Source organism: Macaca nemestrina, chromosome 9, assembly GCF_043159975.1.
Source record: "Macaca nemestrina isolate mMacNem1 chromosome 9, mMacNem.hap1, whole genome shotgun sequence".
NCBI lineage: Eukaryota > Metazoa > Chordata > Mammalia > Primates > Cercopithecidae > Macaca > Macaca nemestrina.
Genome location: NC_092133.1, coordinates 136,079,910 through 136,098,165, shown reverse-complemented (window position 1 = coordinate 136,098,165; position 18,256 = coordinate 136,079,910). Strand labels below are relative to the sequence as shown.

At 42.1% G+C, this 18,256-nt stretch overlaps 1 protein-coding gene across 2 annotated transcripts in view; it reads left to right on the top strand.

Annotated features, from left to right (window-relative positions):
* The first annotated feature begins 369 nt into the window (after positions 1 to 369).
* Positions 370 to 18,256, top strand: part of LOC105494346 (TATA-box binding protein associated factor 3) — a 202,283-nt gene continuing 184,396 nt past the window's right edge. The window contains exons 1-2 of one of the 2 annotated variants that reach the window (XR_011608308.1): positions 370 to 745; positions 6,260 to 6,502. Coding sequence is in view for 1 of the 2 variants with exons in the window: in XM_011762673.2 (XP_011760975.2) it covers positions 580 to 745; positions 6,260 to 6,502 (409 nt within the window). In the remaining variant the exon portion in view is untranslated. The remainder of the gene's footprint in view (positions 746 to 6,259; positions 6,503 to 18,256) is intronic. The other variant, XM_011762673.2, reaches the window with a different exon arrangement.

Below are 18,256 nucleotides of genomic sequence, written 5' to 3'. Positions count from 1 at the left end.
AGCATAGGCAAGACCAGCGCAGGTCTGCGTTCGGCGAGCACCGTAAGTTCCCACGCCCGGAACTTCTCTCTAGCACATAACCCTCTCATATGACTAACGTTATTAATGCTAACTCTCTAACCTGTCAATGTCGTATCCCAGATCCCTCGTTTGCCTCTAAAACACCGACGTTTTCGTCCCCGCGCTCCTCGAGGTGAGCGCCCCAGCACCTGCCTCCCCGGGCGCCTCCTCCACCTGCGCGCCGCACGCCCGCTTCCGGCCGGCTTCCAGGCCTCAGAGGCGATCCCGAGGCTTCGCTCCGCTCCGAAGGGGCGGGGCTTTCTCATCGGCGCGCTCAGCATTCGGCTCATGCTGCCTCGCTCCGGCGGCCGTCCAGCGGGAGGCGGAGCGAGTCCAAAATGGCGGCTCTCAGGCTGGCGCGTTCCGTGCTGCTGGGGCTTTGAGGTGGTCGCCGGGGGTCCGGGGGACCATTTCCCCGCCGCGGAAGCCCTAGAGGATGAATTGGGGGCCCTGCTAAGGTCTGGCGGCGGGGCTGGAGAGCAGTGGCAGCAAGGGCTGCGGTGGCGTCCACGCAGCGGGATGTGCGAGAGTTACTCCAGGTCGTTGTTGAGGGTCTCGGTGGCGCAGATCTGCCAGGCGCTGGGCTGGGACTCGGTGCAGCTCAGCGCCTGCCACCTCCTCACGGACGTGCTGCAGCGCTATCTGCAGCAACTGGGCCGGGGCTGCCATCGGTACTCTGAGCTCTGTGAGTACCGGGCTGGGTGCGGGAGGGCTGCCCCGGCAAGTCAAGGGTGACACCTCCGCTCTCCCTGTCCCTCCGCGTCCCCGGGGTGTGCATCCCGCACCCTGCCTCGAGATCTGCTGTCTCCTCGGCCTCCCGCGTCCCTGGGCTTCCACTGCCCCTGCAAACTCTAGTCATCCTTCGGGTGCCTCTTCCTCATCCGCTAACTTCCCGCCACCAGCCTGGGAGCCGGGTCTTCGCTCCCAGCTCCACACCCTCCTACCGCTCCTCCGCCCTGAAATGTGCCTGGATCTCTCTCATTGTCTCCTGTTTGCTGCGGGTAGATCCACCCCCAGCGTGCCCTACACCCTCTTTTACCTCGGTCCTTTTTCTCCCTTGCCCGCAAACTACTACAACTAGTTGTCACAGGCGCTCCGTCTACCGGCCGTTTCTTACAAGACTGGCCATTCCTGAGCTCCTAACTACATAGACTCGTTGACAGCTCTGCTCCGTTAGGGACATTGCCTCGTCTTTCTGTGTCTGTTCGTTTCGTGAACGACATCTCCATTTACTGTTTTCCCAAGGCTGACTTTGTCAGTTTCGCTGATGAGATGTACTTTCACTTACGTCTCGGTTACTAGTGAGATGTCAGTTGTTATCGAAGTAGGATAGAGGGACCGTGGGCAGTTGACAAGATTCTCCAGGTAATCTGGGCTACAGTACTTACGGGTTTTAAGTGAATGTCTGGTAATATCTATAGCTAGTGGTATTTAATAATTTAATGGAAGGAATGGAATATTTTAATAGAAGCTCCACATTATCTTGTTGATATGAAGCATTGCATGTGTGTTTGTTGAGGAGAGGAAACTACCACTCATCTTAGGTTCAAGTCATGATATTTAAGGTGATAAGCTGGAGAACTGAATGAAGTATCTCATAGGATATTTTGTTTTGTTAAAGTGGTTCCTATACTGAAAAATTGAGACTCACAGACACGCTGTATTTCTCAGGCCCCGAATTTCGTTCCCTCTTCCACAGGGCGCCAAACTAATCTGTCCATAACACAAATCTGATCCTGTCCTTATTCTTAAAAATATTTTAACTGTACTTCGTTGGTTACAGGCTAAAAATCTAAACTCTTAGCAGTACACAGTTCCCTTTGTGACCTTGCATTTTGCTTATCTTTTGCCAGCCTACCTAATCTGCGACCACGCTGAGCTACCTGCCTTTTCCAAAATGTTTTAAGCTGTCCATTCTTACATACGTGCTGTTTCTTACCGAGACTGTCCTTTGCCCCTGGCCCACCGGTAGTACTACTTTTATTTTGAGATGCACTTATCACTTGCTCTAGGGAACTCATGTTATCTGCTTTCATAATTCTGTGCATATTTCTTTTATATTATTTGTCATCTTGTTTTGTAATCACCTGTGTATGTCTCTTTCCCCTCTCCAGGAGAAAAAATTGATTATATTTGTATTCTGTAAGCTATAGGGCCATTATGTAATAGGCACCTGAGAAATATTTGTTGAATAAATGAATGAACTGATAAACCACTACCCTAAAAGCCACTTATTGACTTTACATATTGAGTTCCAAAAATGTGTATGTTTTGAATGCTTGATTTCACTGATGCTTCTATTATTCTTCTTCTTTTGAGACAGGGTCTCACTCTGTTGCCCAGTGTGGAGTGCAGTGGTGCGATCTTAGCTCTCTGTAGCCTCGAACTTCAGGGCTCAAGTGATCCTCCTGCCTCAGCCTTCCAAGTAGCTGGGACTACAGGGATACGCCACCATGCCTAGCTAATTTTTTTATTTTTTTGTAGAGATGTGGTCTGGTTATATTGCTCAGGCTGCCGTCAAACTCCTGGGCTCAGGTGATCCTCCTGCCTCAGTGTTTCAAAGTGCTGGGATTACAGGCATGAGCCACCATGCCCAGCTCACTGATACATCTGGATGTGGAACCACAAAGTAATATGCATGTGTTTTTATCTTGAAAGTGCATCACCAGTTGACTACTCTTCTGGCTTTTGTTTCTTTTTCCTCTGGCTTGCTCTGCAGTGGTTCTTGAGTATACTGTTACTGATAGGCTAGGCTAGGCTAGGCTAGGCATAGTCCAGATTATGTTTGCTACCATGTATCTTTAGCTATTCAAAATGTCTCCTGAATACTAGTTACCTTTCCTGCCTTTTATACAAAACAGAAGGGAGCTGGCACTCCATGTGACTGGGTATTCCAAAGTCACCCAGGGGTCATTGCAGCTCTTCAGTGTAAACCTTCTTCCTAATTACCTAATTTCCATAGCCAGTTTCTTGGTTTCAGTGAGAATGAGATTGTCAGGTTCATTATGTCCCATTGTGATTTGATGACTTTTTTTTTTAACACTAGTTTTGGTATACTTATTAGATATTTTTAGATTCTTTTTTCTATACCAGTCTTATTCTAAAATCGAATTCTGTAACTCCAAGTTACCACTACAGAATCTTGTATTCCACTCCTTTAAATCCTTTCTGTTGTTTTAACAAACACTTATTGAGCACCACTTATGAACCAATCCCTGTACTAGACATTGGAGACATAAAATTACTAAGATACAATCCCTGCCCATAAGGTGTGTTCAAGAGTGCCAGAATGTCAGCAAAAACAAACTGATGGTGTTTGTTTCTTCTAAAATAAATGTTCTCAAGTTAAAGCAAGTATTAGAAGTTACCATTAATTCAAATAATGAACAAATAATGAACTTCAGAATTGCCTTAGGGTAACAATTTCTCCAAGCATTCAAGGGCAGGTGTCTCTGTCTGTGTCACATTATATGTTAAATGTGTTGGCGTGCGCTGAAAGCAGGTGCTAAATCTTTCAGACTGACTCTTCAACACTAGTACTATAATATTTTTTGTATGGTACAGGGAGTAAATGTAAAAGGAGTAAGAGGAGAGATGGTTGTAGGGTATGGATTCTGGGGTAGGATAACTTCACAGAAAAGATAAGATTTGAGTTGAGCTATGAAGTATGGTTGTATAAAGGTATAGAGTATTCCGGGTTAGAGAATCACATAAACTAAGCTGTCCAGGTGAGATTAAGCATAATAAATGTACCAGTAAGGTGTTCAGCTCCCTATGCAGCTAGTTCATTCCAAGGGTGTCTGAGGAAAATGTTCAACACAGTGAAATCAGGTTATGGAGGGACTTAAAAGCTAGACAAAAGAATTAAAACATGTAGTAGAAAACATTGCATACTTCTAAGTAGGGGGACAATATGATTAAAGTGGTATTTTAAGAAAATTGTACTGACAGTGATGTGCACAAGACATTGAAGTGGGCAGAACTTGAGACTATACTGAGACAGGGAAGAATAGAGAGAATAGAGAGAATAGGAAGAATAGAGAGTAAGAATAGAGAGAAAGGAAAAAAATCTGAAATCATGGTTAAAAAAAAAAAAAAAGGTGCCCGGGGATGGGGAGGGGGACAGGGTTAGAAACAGTTCCAGGTTTTGGTTTGAGGCTGCAAAGCATATGGAGGAATTTAAGATGATTATATTTTTTAGACTGAGAGAGTAATAATAGCTTTAATAGGAATAGAAGAGTTGAAATGCCTGTTTACGTTCAGTAAGAAGAGTATTCGTTTTATTTGTTTTCTCTTTTTTATACATCATTAGAAGTATACATTAGAAGTAACCCATGCTTATAGAAAAAAAAAAATCAAAGACTGCAGAAGTATGTAGAGTTAAAAGTCAGTCTCCTGCTTCCACCACAGCCCTCCCCTCTACTGCAGCTTCCATCCCCTTCAACTGTTAACCATTGGCTGAATATCCTTCTAGACGTTTCTGTATGCATTACCACACATGCGTCCAATTCTAGCAAGATTTGGATTCTTGTTCATTTTACAGGGTGATTTAATTTCAGACATACTGAGTTTGAAGTGATCAAATTTCAAGATTTCAGTTAAAAAGTCAGGATTTCAGTTAAATCCTTTAGGCTATTGAAAATTGGAAACTGGAATTTTCATAGACGTTTTTAAAGATGTAGAGACCTTAAGCTCTGCTAAGGATAGGCATAAGAAAAACTTGCTTTTGTAAAGAAAAAAACTCACTATATCTAACTTTTTATCTTTTTATCTCTGTTTTATGTTGTGTTTTCTAATTACATTTGAAATTTTATAGGTAAATTACCTTTATGACTGGGCATGGTGGTGGTGCACTGGTAGTCCCAGCCACTCGGAAGGCTAAGGTGGGAGGACGGCTTGAGCCTGGGAAGTTAAGGTTGTAGTGAGCCATGATTGCCCTACTGCACTCCAGCCTGGGCAGCAGAGTGAGACCCTGTCTCAAAAAACAAACAAAAACCAAACTTTTATGATCTGAGCCTTCTTTGTAAATATTCTTAGATTTTAAAAATTCATTTAATGGTATAATTCATTCAGTAGGTATTTATTGAGTGCCAGCTATTGTTATTGAGTTCCAGCCACTGTTTAAAATTCCGCAGATGCATCAGGGAACAACAGAGGAAATGTAACAAACATTGATTTTGTCAGCACAGCACACTACTTATTTGATGATTTAAAAAAAAAAGGCCAGGCACATTGGCTCATTCCTGTTATCCCACCACTTTGCGAGGCAGAAGCAGGAGGATTGCTTGGGGCCAGGAGTTCAAAACCAGCCTGAGCAACATAGCAAGAACTCATCTCTACAAAAAAAAAAAAAATAATAATAATAATAATAATAATTAGCAAGGCATGGTGGCATGTGCTTATAGTCCCAGCTACTCGGGAGACTGAGAGGGGAAGATTGCTTGAGCCTAGGAGTTTGAGGCAGCAAGGAGCTGTGATCATACTACGGCACTCCAGCCTGGGCAACAAGCAAGATGCCATCTCCTTTTTTTTTTTTTCCCCCCTGAAACGGAATCTTGCTCTGTTGCCCAGGCTAGAGTGTAGTGGCGTGATCTCGGCTCACTGCAACCTCCGCCTACCAGGTTCGAGCAGTTCTCCTGCCTCAGCCCCCTGAGTAGCTGGGATTACAGGCGTGCGCCACCATGCCCGGCTAATTTTTTTATTTTTAGTAGAGACAGTTTCACCATGTTGGCCAGGCTGGTCTCGAACTCCTGACCTTGTGATCTGCCCGCCTCAGCCTCTCAGTGCTGGGATTACAGGTGTGAGCCACCGCGCCCAGCCAAGATGCCATCTAAAAAAAAAAAGACAAAACACTATTATTATTATTTCTGGGGCATTTTCTGTGTGTCAGGCACTGTTGCAGATGCTTTTGATCATCTGTAAACTACTTTGAAATTTGTTCTATAATATATAAGCTGATCATGAGTGTGATTTTTCTGTGGTGTTCTGGCTAGTTGTCTGATCATATTTAAGCTTGACCTTAATAATCAGCTTAAACATGATTCTGTGATGTTCTATTTAAAATATTAAATTCTTTCCAATAACTAGGTTAAAATGTTTGATTCTGAGCTGCATATTTACTTACTACCTTTTTTAATATTTAAAAATATATTCACGGGATTTCTTCAAATAATTTGATTTGCTTTTGGCTTTGTTTCAGATGGCAGAACAGACCCAGTTTTGGATGATGTTGGTGAAGCTTTCCAGCTGATGGGGGTTAGTCTACATGAACTAGAAGACTATATTCACAACATTGAACCTGTCACCTTCCCACACCAAATTCCGTCATTTCCCGTTAGCAAGAACAATGTACTTCAGTTTCCTCAACCTGGAAGTAAAGATGCAGAGGAAAGAAAAGAATACATTCCTGATTACCTGCCACCCATTGTGTCTTCTCAAGAAGGTTTGTGAGTGTTTCTTCTTCATTTGTTAGGGACTATTTTAATGGATTTTTGATCCTCTTAGCTTTCCATGCTATGCCAACTTTATACATTCCGGAAACACAATAGAAACATGTACTGTTATTTACAAATTATTCGAACCCTTAAACCAACAAACTTGCAACTGACATTACCAGGCCAAGCCATGGTGTAATCAAGGTTATGTCTGAAGCATTTATCTCCTTTGTAAAGTTCGAGTAGAGGAAAACGGTGAAGCCAAAGAGAAGCCTTTCAACAGCCCTATTATATGAGAATGGGGTATTAAGTAAACCAGAAAACCTTTAAAACAAAAAGAAAAATTGGGGTAGCTCTTTCCTCCTCGCTTACTATTCAGGCCATGAGTTGAATGCCATAGCTTTATACTGGAAACAGTGAGTGAATCGTGAGTATTCACTGATATTGTATAGACTTACTTCTGTTTTTTATGATGAGTAGAAATGTTTATTGTTTGATCATAATAGAACTTTTGATTATAAAATGATAGCTAATCAGATACAGTGGTCAGTCCCATTGCAGAGTTCCCTTTTTTCCTGTATAATTTTAGATGTTGATCACTAAGTTCACTAAGATTCTGAAAAGAGATTTAAGTAATTTGTGGTCTCTAATACAAGTGCACAGTATTTTTTCTTAAAAGACTTGGAAAAGTTGCAATTAAGTTCTTTCATTTTGTAACAAATTCTAAAACCTGTATACTTCAGGACAATGCAAATGATGCCAGCAATTACTTTTACTTACGATTTTCTATTGTAAAATATACATCACATAAATGGACCGTTGTCACCATTTGTAGGTGTACAGTTCTATGGCATTAAGTATACATTGTTATTCAAGCATCATCCCCCTCCTTCTCCAGAATTTTTTACCCTCCCAAATTGAAACACTGTTCCCATTAAAGGTATCTCCCCATTCTCCACCACTTCCAGCCCCTGCCAACCATTCCTTTTTTTTTTTGTCTCTATGAGTTTGTCTATTCTAGGTACCTTTTATAAGTGGAATTGTACAGTATTTGTCTTTTTATGGCTGTCTTATTTCACTTAGTATGATGTCTTCAGGGTTCATTCATGTTGTAGCCTGTGTCAGGATTTCGTTGTGTGTGTGTGTTTTTAAGGCAGAATAATACATTATATATACGTTCCACATTTGTTTATCCATTCACTCACTGATGGACATTTGGGTTGTTTCAACCTTTTGGCTCTAGTGATTAATGCTGCTGTGAACATTGGTGTGCAAATATCTGTTCCAGTTCTTGCTTTCAAGTTTTTTGGGGGTCTGTACCCCGAAGTAGAATTGCTGGATCATATAGTAATTGTCTACTTAATTTTTGAGGAAGCACCGCACTGTTTTCCACAGTGGCTGCACCATCCTCACCTTCCTATCAGTGGTGCTCAAGGGTTCCAGTTTCTTGCAATTCATTTCTTATAATCGGTTCTACTTTAATAGCTTTTTGAAGCGTTACCTATTTGTCTCAGGAACTATGTTTAAATTTGGCATAAGTTGTTTTACTGTCTGTGTGTCAGGGTTGCCTCATCTGAAAAACTGGACGGATACTGGACCTAAGTGGTAGGGACTTGTGCATTGGTGTCTCATCATTTCGGCACTCTGGATCTTAGCTGCAGTGGGTTCTACTGAATGATACTAACACACTGACAGCCCAGAACCAAAGCTAGGACTTTGATCATAATCTACACTTAACTGCTTGGTCGTTTTTGTCTTATAGCATGCAAATACTCCAGAATAAAATTCTCTTAAAGTGTTATGGTTATCATATTTAAATACCAGCAAGGAAATGTAACTAAGATAGCAGATTTAGATTAGGTAGTGAAGAAGTATGAAAAACAATTCAGTGTTTTTTTTGTTTTGTTTTGTTTTGTTTTGGTACTGACTTCTGGCTGAAATTACTATATTGCCATAAATTTTTGGGTTTCTTTTCTGGATTATTTGAAGCAAAAGAAGAATCTCATTTAGTTTTATGCAAACTATAAACATTTTAAAAGGAAAATAACATAAATCTTGAGAACACTACTTTTCATTTTTTATCTAACACGTGTGGATTAAGAAGGAAAAATATTGCTGGTTTGTAAGATGCATATAGTTTATAAAGATGCAGTGAGTGGTAGGCAGTACAGTAGATGCTTGTCAAAACCTTGTCCTCTTCATAAGAAAAGGATGTAAAATGCAGTTCTTTGGTTGCCATTTAAAAATATAACCATACAAGACTATTTCTTATCATTTAGAATCTGAAATAGTTTTTTTTCCTGGGTACAGCATGTTAGAAAATTCCTGGCATTCTGATTAGTGGTGCAAAGTGAGATATAGCGGTGAACCCCTTTGATAATGGTACTGTTCACCACGCTCTTTGTTTTCCTTTTACTTCCTTAAGGGCCACAGACAGGCTAGACTTTGGTCTTAAAATATTATTAGCAAGGTCCTGCCATGGGGTTCCCTCTTATCAGCCACTCAACTTGGTTCGTGTCAAGAAAGCCAGTGAATGTCTCCCTGCGCAGCACCTGGAGCCGGCAAGTGTGTACGCATAGAAGGCCTGAAGGGACAGCAGGCTGTGAGAGGCACAGCATGGACCTCACGGCGTCCCTGAGACATGACTCAGCGAGTCACTGAGTTTCTAGTCTTCCCAAGTCACTTTACCTTTCTGAACTTTATATTCGTCACCTGTAAAATCAGTGTAATAACACCTACCACATTGGGGAAATGGGGAATCAAGTGTTTTTTTTGTTGTTGTTGTTAACACATTTATATAAAATTGGACAGTGTTTAACATATAAAATACGTAACAGTGGGCCAGGTGTGATGGCTTATGCACTTTGGGAGGCTGAAGCTTGAGCCCAGGCGTTTGATACCAGCCTGGGCAATGTCATGAGACCTCATCTCTACTGAAAATAAAAAACTTAGCTGGGCATGGTGGTGCACACTTGTAGTCCCAGCTATCGGGAGTCTAAGGTGGGAGGATCTCTTGAGCCTAGGGGTCAAGGCTGCAGTGAGCCATGATCACACCACAGCACTCCAGCCTGAGTGACAGCGAGAACCTGTCTCGAAAAAAATAAAACACATGACAGCGAATGTTAGTTCTCTTCCCCTTTTTCTTTTCTTGCTCTCAAAGAATTTATTTTTGCATTGAAATACAATTTACATTAGTGAAGTGACGCTATAAGGGGAATCAGTGTCAAGCCGCGTTCAGTGGCACACCCATAGTCCTAGCTACTTGGAAGGCCGAGGCAGGAGGATCGCTTGAGCCCAGGAGCTTGAGGCTGTAGTGTGCAGTGATTGAGCCTGTGAATGCCTATTGCACTTCAGCCTGGGCAACACAGCAGGACCCTGTCTCTGAAAAAAAAGAGAATAATAAATGTAGAGTAGTGTTACCATCACATGCTGAGGAGCTCAGGGAACAGACTTACTAGCTGGGCTGGATAGATACTTGACTGAGGAGCTCTGTGATTATCTGCAGTGTGAAGATGACAGAGGAGGAGATGATGTGGAAGGAGTTATTGCCTGCTGTATCTGATTATATGTTTAGAAGTGAGACCTCTTTGAAAATATTTTATACATGCATATTTTTGCTTGGACTGTTACAGTTCTGATGGCTGGTACCCAGTGTGTTTTATCCAAGAACATTCTCTCCCCAGCTTGCCATACATATTTTCAGATTCACACCAATACCATATTTTTTTGCTTCCTATTTTATTGTGCTGAGGAATGTCTGAAAATAGTACAGCGTACTATGCCAAAGTCATTGTTGGTTCTCACAATGTGGTCTCTAGATCACTGGTCAATGAGGGTCTTCTGGGGCGGGTATGTTGATTGGTTCAAAATATTTGCATAAGAGAGAAATATAGGCTGGGCACAGTGGCTCACACCTGTAATTCCAGCACTTTGGGAGGCCGAGGTTGGCGGATCACTTGAGGTCAGGAGTTCAAGACCAGCCTGGCCAACATGGTGAAAGCCCGCCTCTACTGAAAATACAAAAATTAGCTGGGTGTGGTGGTGGATGCCTGTAGTCCCAGCTACTTGGGAGGCTGAAATGGGAGAATCACTTGAATCCGGGAGGCAGAGGTTGCAGTGAGCTGGGATCGTGCCACTGCACTCCAGCCTGGGTGATAGAGTGAGACTCCATCTCAAAAAAAAAAAAAAGGAATATAAACCATGTACCCTGACTTATTGCAGGAAACTTACCAAGCTCAGCTTAAACTTGGTAAAGATACTGTGAGGTTGCCACTTTTAGAGTTTCTATTTTTTAAAAATTTAAAATAGACTATTTTTTAGAACAGTTTTGATTTACTGAAAAAATTGAGAAGTTAGTATGGAGAGTTCACTCACATCTGCACCATTTCTTCTGTTATTAACCTTTTACGTGACTATGGTACGTGTATCACAATGAATGGACAATATTGACACGTTATTATTAAGTGACGCCCCACTATATTGACATTTCCTTAGTTTTTACTGGATGTCCTTTTTCTGTTTCCAGATCCCATCCAGGATATCATATTGTGTTTGGTTGTCACGTCTCCTTTGACTTTTCTTGGCTGTGACAGTTTTTCAGACTTTTCTTGTTTTGATGACCTTGACAGTTTTGAGGATTATTGGTTAGGTATATTGTCGGATGCCCCTCTAGTGGAATTTTTCTGATGTTTTCCTCATGATTAGACTGGGGTTATGAGATCTTAGGGAGAAAGACCACAGAGGTCAAGTGCATTTTAATCACATCATATCACAGGTCTATCCTGTCAATGTAATTGATCACTGTTGATATTGATGGTGATCACGTGGCTGGGGTAATGTTTATCTGGTTTCTCCACAGTAAAGTTTCTCTTCTATCCCCTCTTCCCCTACTGTGCTCTTTGGAAAGAAGTCACTCCGCGTAGCCAGCACTTAAGGAAAGGGAGTCATGCATCCTGCTTTGAAGGTGGAATATCTGCATACGTTGTTAGGAACTCTTCTGCATGGGGATTTCTCTCTTTCCCCACTAAGATTTCTATTATTATGATGAAACCCTTTAAAAAGTAAACATTTACATGTTTGAAAAAATTAACACAAGTAATACAAACTTGCTGAAAAAATATATTGCCAAGTGAATTTGTTATGAAATGAAAGTGTCTCTTCACTTCCCTTCTTCCCCCTTCCCAAGAATAACCTAGTTCGGCAGATGGGGCTCCTCTGCATCTTCCCGTGTGACCTTTTGCACTCCTTGGACTCAAGAATCTGTGTCCACTTCAATACCTGCCATTTCTTTCTCAAGCTCCTGCCATCCTTTTCTTGAAGCAGTTCTTGCTGTGAACACCAATTACTATCTAAATGGTTGATCTGAAGGAAATTTAAACCTTTTCTCCCAGTTCAAGAAACAGAACTTTACCAGCTGTCTCAGAATACCTTCTATGTGCCCAACCCCACCCCGGCCCCTTCCTCCCTCCCTCCAAAAATAACCAACCACTGTCCTGACTTTATAGGAATTACTTCTTAGCTTTACGGTTTTATCAGCCAAATGCGTATCCCTAGACACATTAATGTTCTTCACACATGCACACCCTTTTTCACTTTGCAGGTCTTTTTTTTTTTTTTTTTTTTTTTTTTTTTGAGACAAAGTCTTGCTCTGTCATCCAGGCTGGAGTGCAGTGGCACGATCTTGGCTCACTGCAACCTCCCCCTCCCAGGGTCAAGCAATTCTCCTGCCTCAGCCTCCTGAGGAGCTGGGATTACAGGTGCATGCCACCGTGGCTGGCTAATTTTTGTATTTTTTGGTAGAGATGGGGTTTCACCATGTTGGCCAGGCTGGTCTCAAACTCCTGACCTCAAGTGATCCGCCAGCCTCGGCCTCCCAAAGTGCTGGGATTACAGGCATGAGCCACCCTGCCCAGCCATGTCATTTACCTTTTAGTTTGCGACTCTCCTTCCATTCCTTTCTTTGTCTTAGAGTTTATATGTTAGAAATCTGGGCTGTTTGATCTACAGAGTGCCCCACAGTTGGATGTTGCGCAGTGTGCGTTCATAGTGCAGCCCAGTGTGTTTCTCAAAACTGGCAGCAAGAATCCGAGGCTTGACCAGATTTAGGTTTGGCAAGATGTCAGCTCATGATGTCCAGTTTTCCCTTTTGTTGATGTTAGCAGTGCTGATGCTCAATGCCTGGATCCATTAATTCATTAGGGGTTGCAAAGTAATGATAATACTAGCACTTTGTTTTTAGTTCATTCTTAGTTGAAATAACTTTATAAGAAAATCCTTTTCCTCATCCGCTGTTTAGTAACTTAATGGCATAGTTTATGTAGGGAAAGCAGGGTTAATGCTTGATTTTTTTTCATATGGTATACCCAGTTTTCATGGGAATAAATTGGTTCCTTGTCATCCTTAGAAGGTGACTAGTTTCGTTTAATACTCTATCATTATGAACTCACAGATTTAAACATACTTGACAGATTTCATTCATTACTTTTTTTTTTTTTGGAGACAGAGTCTCACTCTGTCGCCCAGGCTGGAGTGCAGCGGTGCGACCTGCTCACTGCAGCCTCCGCCCGCCAGGTTCAAGCGATTCTCCTGTCTCAGCCTCCTAAGTCGTTGGGACTACAGGTGCCCGCCACCACGCCCAGCTAATTTTTGTATTTTTAGTGGAGACGAGGTTTCACCATGTTGGCCAGGCTGGTCTTGATCTCCTGATCTCATGAACAACCCACCTCGGCCTCCCAAAGTGCTGGGATTACAGGCATGAGCTACCGCGCCTGGCCTCATAGTTTTTTACCTGTATTGTAGCTTCAACTGTTGCATCTTTGGCCAGTGGCAGCTTCTTCACCCTTGCTTCTGAGTGCTTTTGACATGACCCGAATTGACTTTGGTGATGTCCTCCCACTCTGGTGTACCAAAATGTTCTCGACTCAGCATGTATAGTCATGTTCTGTGCTTGGTATAAGTTATCTGTCCAGGAAACCCTGGTTTCTTGGAAAGTAGTATTGCTTTTCTTTTTTTAATTTGAATTTTTTTAAATTATAAAATATCAAGTTATATTTGCATGTATTTGGGGGGTGCAAAGCGATGTTATGTTTTATAAATACAATGTGGAATAATTAAGTCAAGCTAGTTAACATATCTGTCACCTGAAATGCCTATCGTTTTTTGTGGGGAGAACATTTAAAACTCACTGTCTTAATGATTTTCAAATGTGTGATACATTATTATTTTTCTTTTTCACCATGCTATGCAATATATCAAAAAACGTACTCCTCCTATCTGACTGAGGCTTTGGACCCTTTGCCTCTCATCTCCACATCCCCACATCCCCTGCCCCAGCTTCTGTAACCACCGCTCTACTCTCTGCTTCCTGGAATTTTGTTCTTTTCATCCACATATAAGTGAGAACATGTGGTGTGTCTCCTTCTGTGCCTGGCTTACTCCACTTAGCAGAATTGTTTGAATTCCGTCTATGTTGTCACAAATGACAAAATTTCCTCTTTTTTTAAAGGCTGAATAATATTTTTAAATTTTTATGGATAGACAGTAATTATAAATATGGAGTAAATAAGATATTTTAATAAAAGCATGCAATATGTAATGATTACATCAGAGTAAATTGGATATTTACCACCTGAAGCATTTATCATTTCTTATTTATTTATTTATTTATTTTTGAGACAGTCTCGCACTGTCACCCAGGCTGGAGTGCAGTGGTGTGATCTCGGCTCACTCAAGCTCCATCTCCTGGGTTCAAGTTTAAGTATTCTTGTGCCTCATCCTCCCAAGTAGCTGTGATTACAGGCGTCCGCCACCACACCCAGCTAATTCTTGTGTTTTTAGTAGAGACGTGATTTCACCATGTTGACCAGGCTGGTCTCAAATCCCTGGCCTCAAGTGGTCCGCCCATCTCAACCTCCCAAAGTGCTGGGATTCCAGGCATGAGCCACTGCACCTGGTCCAGCATTTATCATTTCTTTGTACTACAAATATTCCAGTTATACTCTTCTCATTATTTTTAAATGTACAGGGTGCAGTAGCTCACACTCGTAATCTTGACACTTTGGGAGTCCGAGACAGGAGGATGACTTGAGGCCAAGAGTTCGAGATAAAATGTTCAATAAATTATTGTTTACTTTAGTCACCCTGTTGTGCTATTAAAGGCTGAATAGGATTCCATGGTGTATATATATTACATTTTCTTTATCCACTCATCTGTTAATGGACACTTAGGTTATTTCTATGACTTGGCTATTGGTAGCAGTGCTGCAGTGAACTTGGAAGAGCAGAATCTCTTCAACATAATCTTTTCCAGTCGTTTGGGTAAATACTCAGGAGTGGGGTTGCTGGATTATATGGTAATTCTATTTTTAGTTTTTGGAGGAAACTCCACATAGTTTTCCATGACTACTAATCTAAATTCCCACCAACAGTGTACAAGGGTTCCCCCTTTTCTCCACATCCCCGCTAACACTTGTTACCTTTCATCTTTTTTATAGTAGCCATTCTAACAGGTGTGAGGTAATATCTCACTGTGGTTTTATTTCTGTAATGATTAGTGATGTTGGACATTTTTTCATATATTTGTTGGCAGTTTGTATGTCTTATTTTGAGGAATGTCTATTCATTTTTTATTGGAGTATTTCTTTCTATAGGATTTTCTTTTTTGGGGACCCAGCATTACTGCTGATTTATTACACGTCCTCAAGAGGTCTTTAGTTTTTCTTTTCAACATCCTGTTCTGTAGCTTCCATGCCTCTTTTTGTCCACATACGGAGGAGCCAGGCATTGGCACGGGCCATGCAGAGACTAGCAAAGGCTCTGAAATTCTTCTCCTCAGCGATGACTTGAGCTTTCTCCTTCTCATAGACATTCTGGATGGCCATGACCGGTCCCGTCAGCTGAGTGGCCAATTGCAGTTCTTCAGCAGAACTGTCTCCCTTCCTGGGGGCCGAAGGCTTCCTGGGGAAGAGGGTGAGTTTGGAGCGGTGCCCCTTCAGCTGCTGCACAGTCCGCGTGGAAGTGGGGCTTCAAGATCTTGCCATTCCCGCTGGGCACCATGGCTGCCTGCTGCCCTCTGGTGCAGGACAACGGCCAGACTGTTCTTTCTATAGAGTTGTTTGGGTTCCTTATGTATTTTGTCTCTCTCTTTTTTTTTTTTTTTTGGTGGTTGTTGTGGCTGTTGTTGTTTTTGAGTTCCTTATATGTTTTGGATGTGGGCCCCTTGTCAGACGTGTGGGTGCACGTGTTTTCTCCTAACCCGCAGGTCGTGCCTTCACTCTGATGTTGCCTTCACTGTGCTGAAGCTTTTTATTTTGATGGAATCCCATTCGTTCAGTTTTGCTTTTGTCACCCTGCGCTTTTGAGGCCAAATGTAAAAAATAATTGGCCAGACCAATGTCTTATAGTTTTTCCCGTGTTTTCTTTTAGCAGTTTCGTAGTTTCAAGTCTTACATTTAGGTCTTTATTCCATTTGGAGTTGATTTTTGTAAGTGGTATGAGATAAGGATCCAATTTCATTCTTCTGCATATGGATATGCAGTTGTCTCCACGCTGGGAAATAGCATTTCAAGTACACAGTCTTGGTGCTAAGGGATACTTATTATATATAACTCAGTTGTTCATTGTTTCTAGGCAATAAGTAAATAAATATTTATATACATGTAGATGTGTGTGAATAGATAGATAGGTGGATAGGGTTCCTCCTGAGTTCATGCAGATTTTCCAGTTCATATTTAGGACTACAAGGTTTTTATTTTTTGTGTTACATCCATAAATACTTTCATCCATACTGAGAATTCTGGTTCTCAGGAATAAAGACGATGATAAAATTAGAATATTCCATAATTACTCATTTGCTTTATCCCAGATTACACATACAATATTGCTACTGATACTATCATTCATGATTACTGAAACAGGTAAAAAAAATTTTTTTTGCCCATTCTGCCCTATGAAACCAATTTTCTGTGATTGTACCATATGTATCTTGTCAGATCATATAGCTACTGTCTTGAGTTCTGCTACCTAATTTCTGAGTTTTTTCTGATTTTGATTTATATTCTTTTATGTCTTTTAGATCATTTTAAGATAGAACATTATAGATTCATCTGTGTTTTTGAGTGTGCGTTTCTCTTGTACTTTCATTGTCTGGAGGGATGTTTTGCTATTTAGTCTTCTTTTCCTTGTAGAAACTGTATGTGAGTTAGTTTTCTGAGCCTTTAGAAGATGGGTGTCCAATCTTTTGGCTTCCCTGGGCCACACTGGAAGAAGGAGGATTGTCTTTGGCCACACAGAAAGTACACTAACAGCAACGATAGCTGAAGAGTTAGAAAGAAAGTCACAAAAAAAATCTCATAATGTTTTAAGAAAGTTTACAAATTTGTGTTGGGCCGTATTCAAAGCCATCCTAGGCCACATATGGCCCGTGGGCTGTGGGTTGGACAAGCTTGCTTTAGAAGAAGATTCAGGGTAGCTCCTCTGACTTTGCAGTGCTCCCTCTTCTACGGTTTTTGTGGAATATTCCAAATATGGGAACTTACTCACTGAGATTTTCTGTTTGTTTTCCTCCACCACTTTTACTTGGATGTTCTCTTTCCTTCATGTCAGTTTTCCTTTTTCTGGCCAACTGTGATTCCACTGCCAGCTGTGTCCTCTCGGCGAGGCTCTGTCCTGGCAGAGAGCTGCCAGGGTCAGGTCTGAAAGCTCCTGGTCTCGCCTTCCAGCCCCATTGGATCTCACTCAGCCCCTTGTACTCCCTGTACTTGAAGTGGTCCCATCCTTCCCAGCCTCAGCCGCTCTTCTCGGGTTGGCCTGCCGGGCGTTCCAGCAGAGGCCTGGTAGCCCTTTTGGGGTTTTCCTGTTTCAGGTCAGTCTTCCTGTCGCTTCTCACTGTTTCCCCTGCATAGATGCCTCATACTCGGGTCTCACAGCTCTTGGTGGCATGTTCTTACATGCTTGTATTTTGGTACTGATGGGTGTACTTTGTCACCTGGTTGTGTTACTTGTCCTACGATCATATGGGAATTTGGGAAGATGCACGAACTGCCTTGCCCCAGCTACCGCTTTCTTCCTAGGATTCCCCTTATTGAAGCTTTTTGCTGCTTCCATCACTGTTGGGCAATTCCTGAGGCTGCTTTTCTTCAGCACCATCATCCTCCCTTAACTCTCCTTATACGATAAGCTCCATCTTGGGGCCTTTCTTGGGCATATCTTCCCTTGCTCTCCTACCTCTAAAACATTGGTGCTTCCAACATTTTATCCTTCACCTACTATGTTTCTCACTTTACTTAGTTTCAGAGTTGACTTTCCTACTCTTATAGTTTGAGCCCCCATCTGTATGCTGATGCCTCCCCAAACTGTCCCCCACATCCACCTCTCAGACCCTGCAGCCGATTGCAGTTGGCCATTTCCACGTTTTCTTTTTCTTTTTTTTTTTTTTTTTTGAGATGAGATTTCACTCTTGTTGCCCAGGCTGGAGTGCAATGGTGCAATCTTGGCTCACCGCAACCTCCGCCTCCCGGATTCAAGCGATTCTCCTGCCTCAGCCTTCTGAGTACCTGGGATTACAGGCATGAGCCACTAAGCCCGGCTAATTTTGTATTTTTAGTAGAGATGGAATTTCTCAATGTTGGTCAAGCTGGTCTTGAACTCCTGACCTCTGGTGATCCGCCCGCCTCGGCCTCCCAAAGTGCCGGGATTACAGACATGAGCCACTGTGCCCGGCCCATTTCCACATTTTCTTACCCTGAATACACCTGTGTTATCGA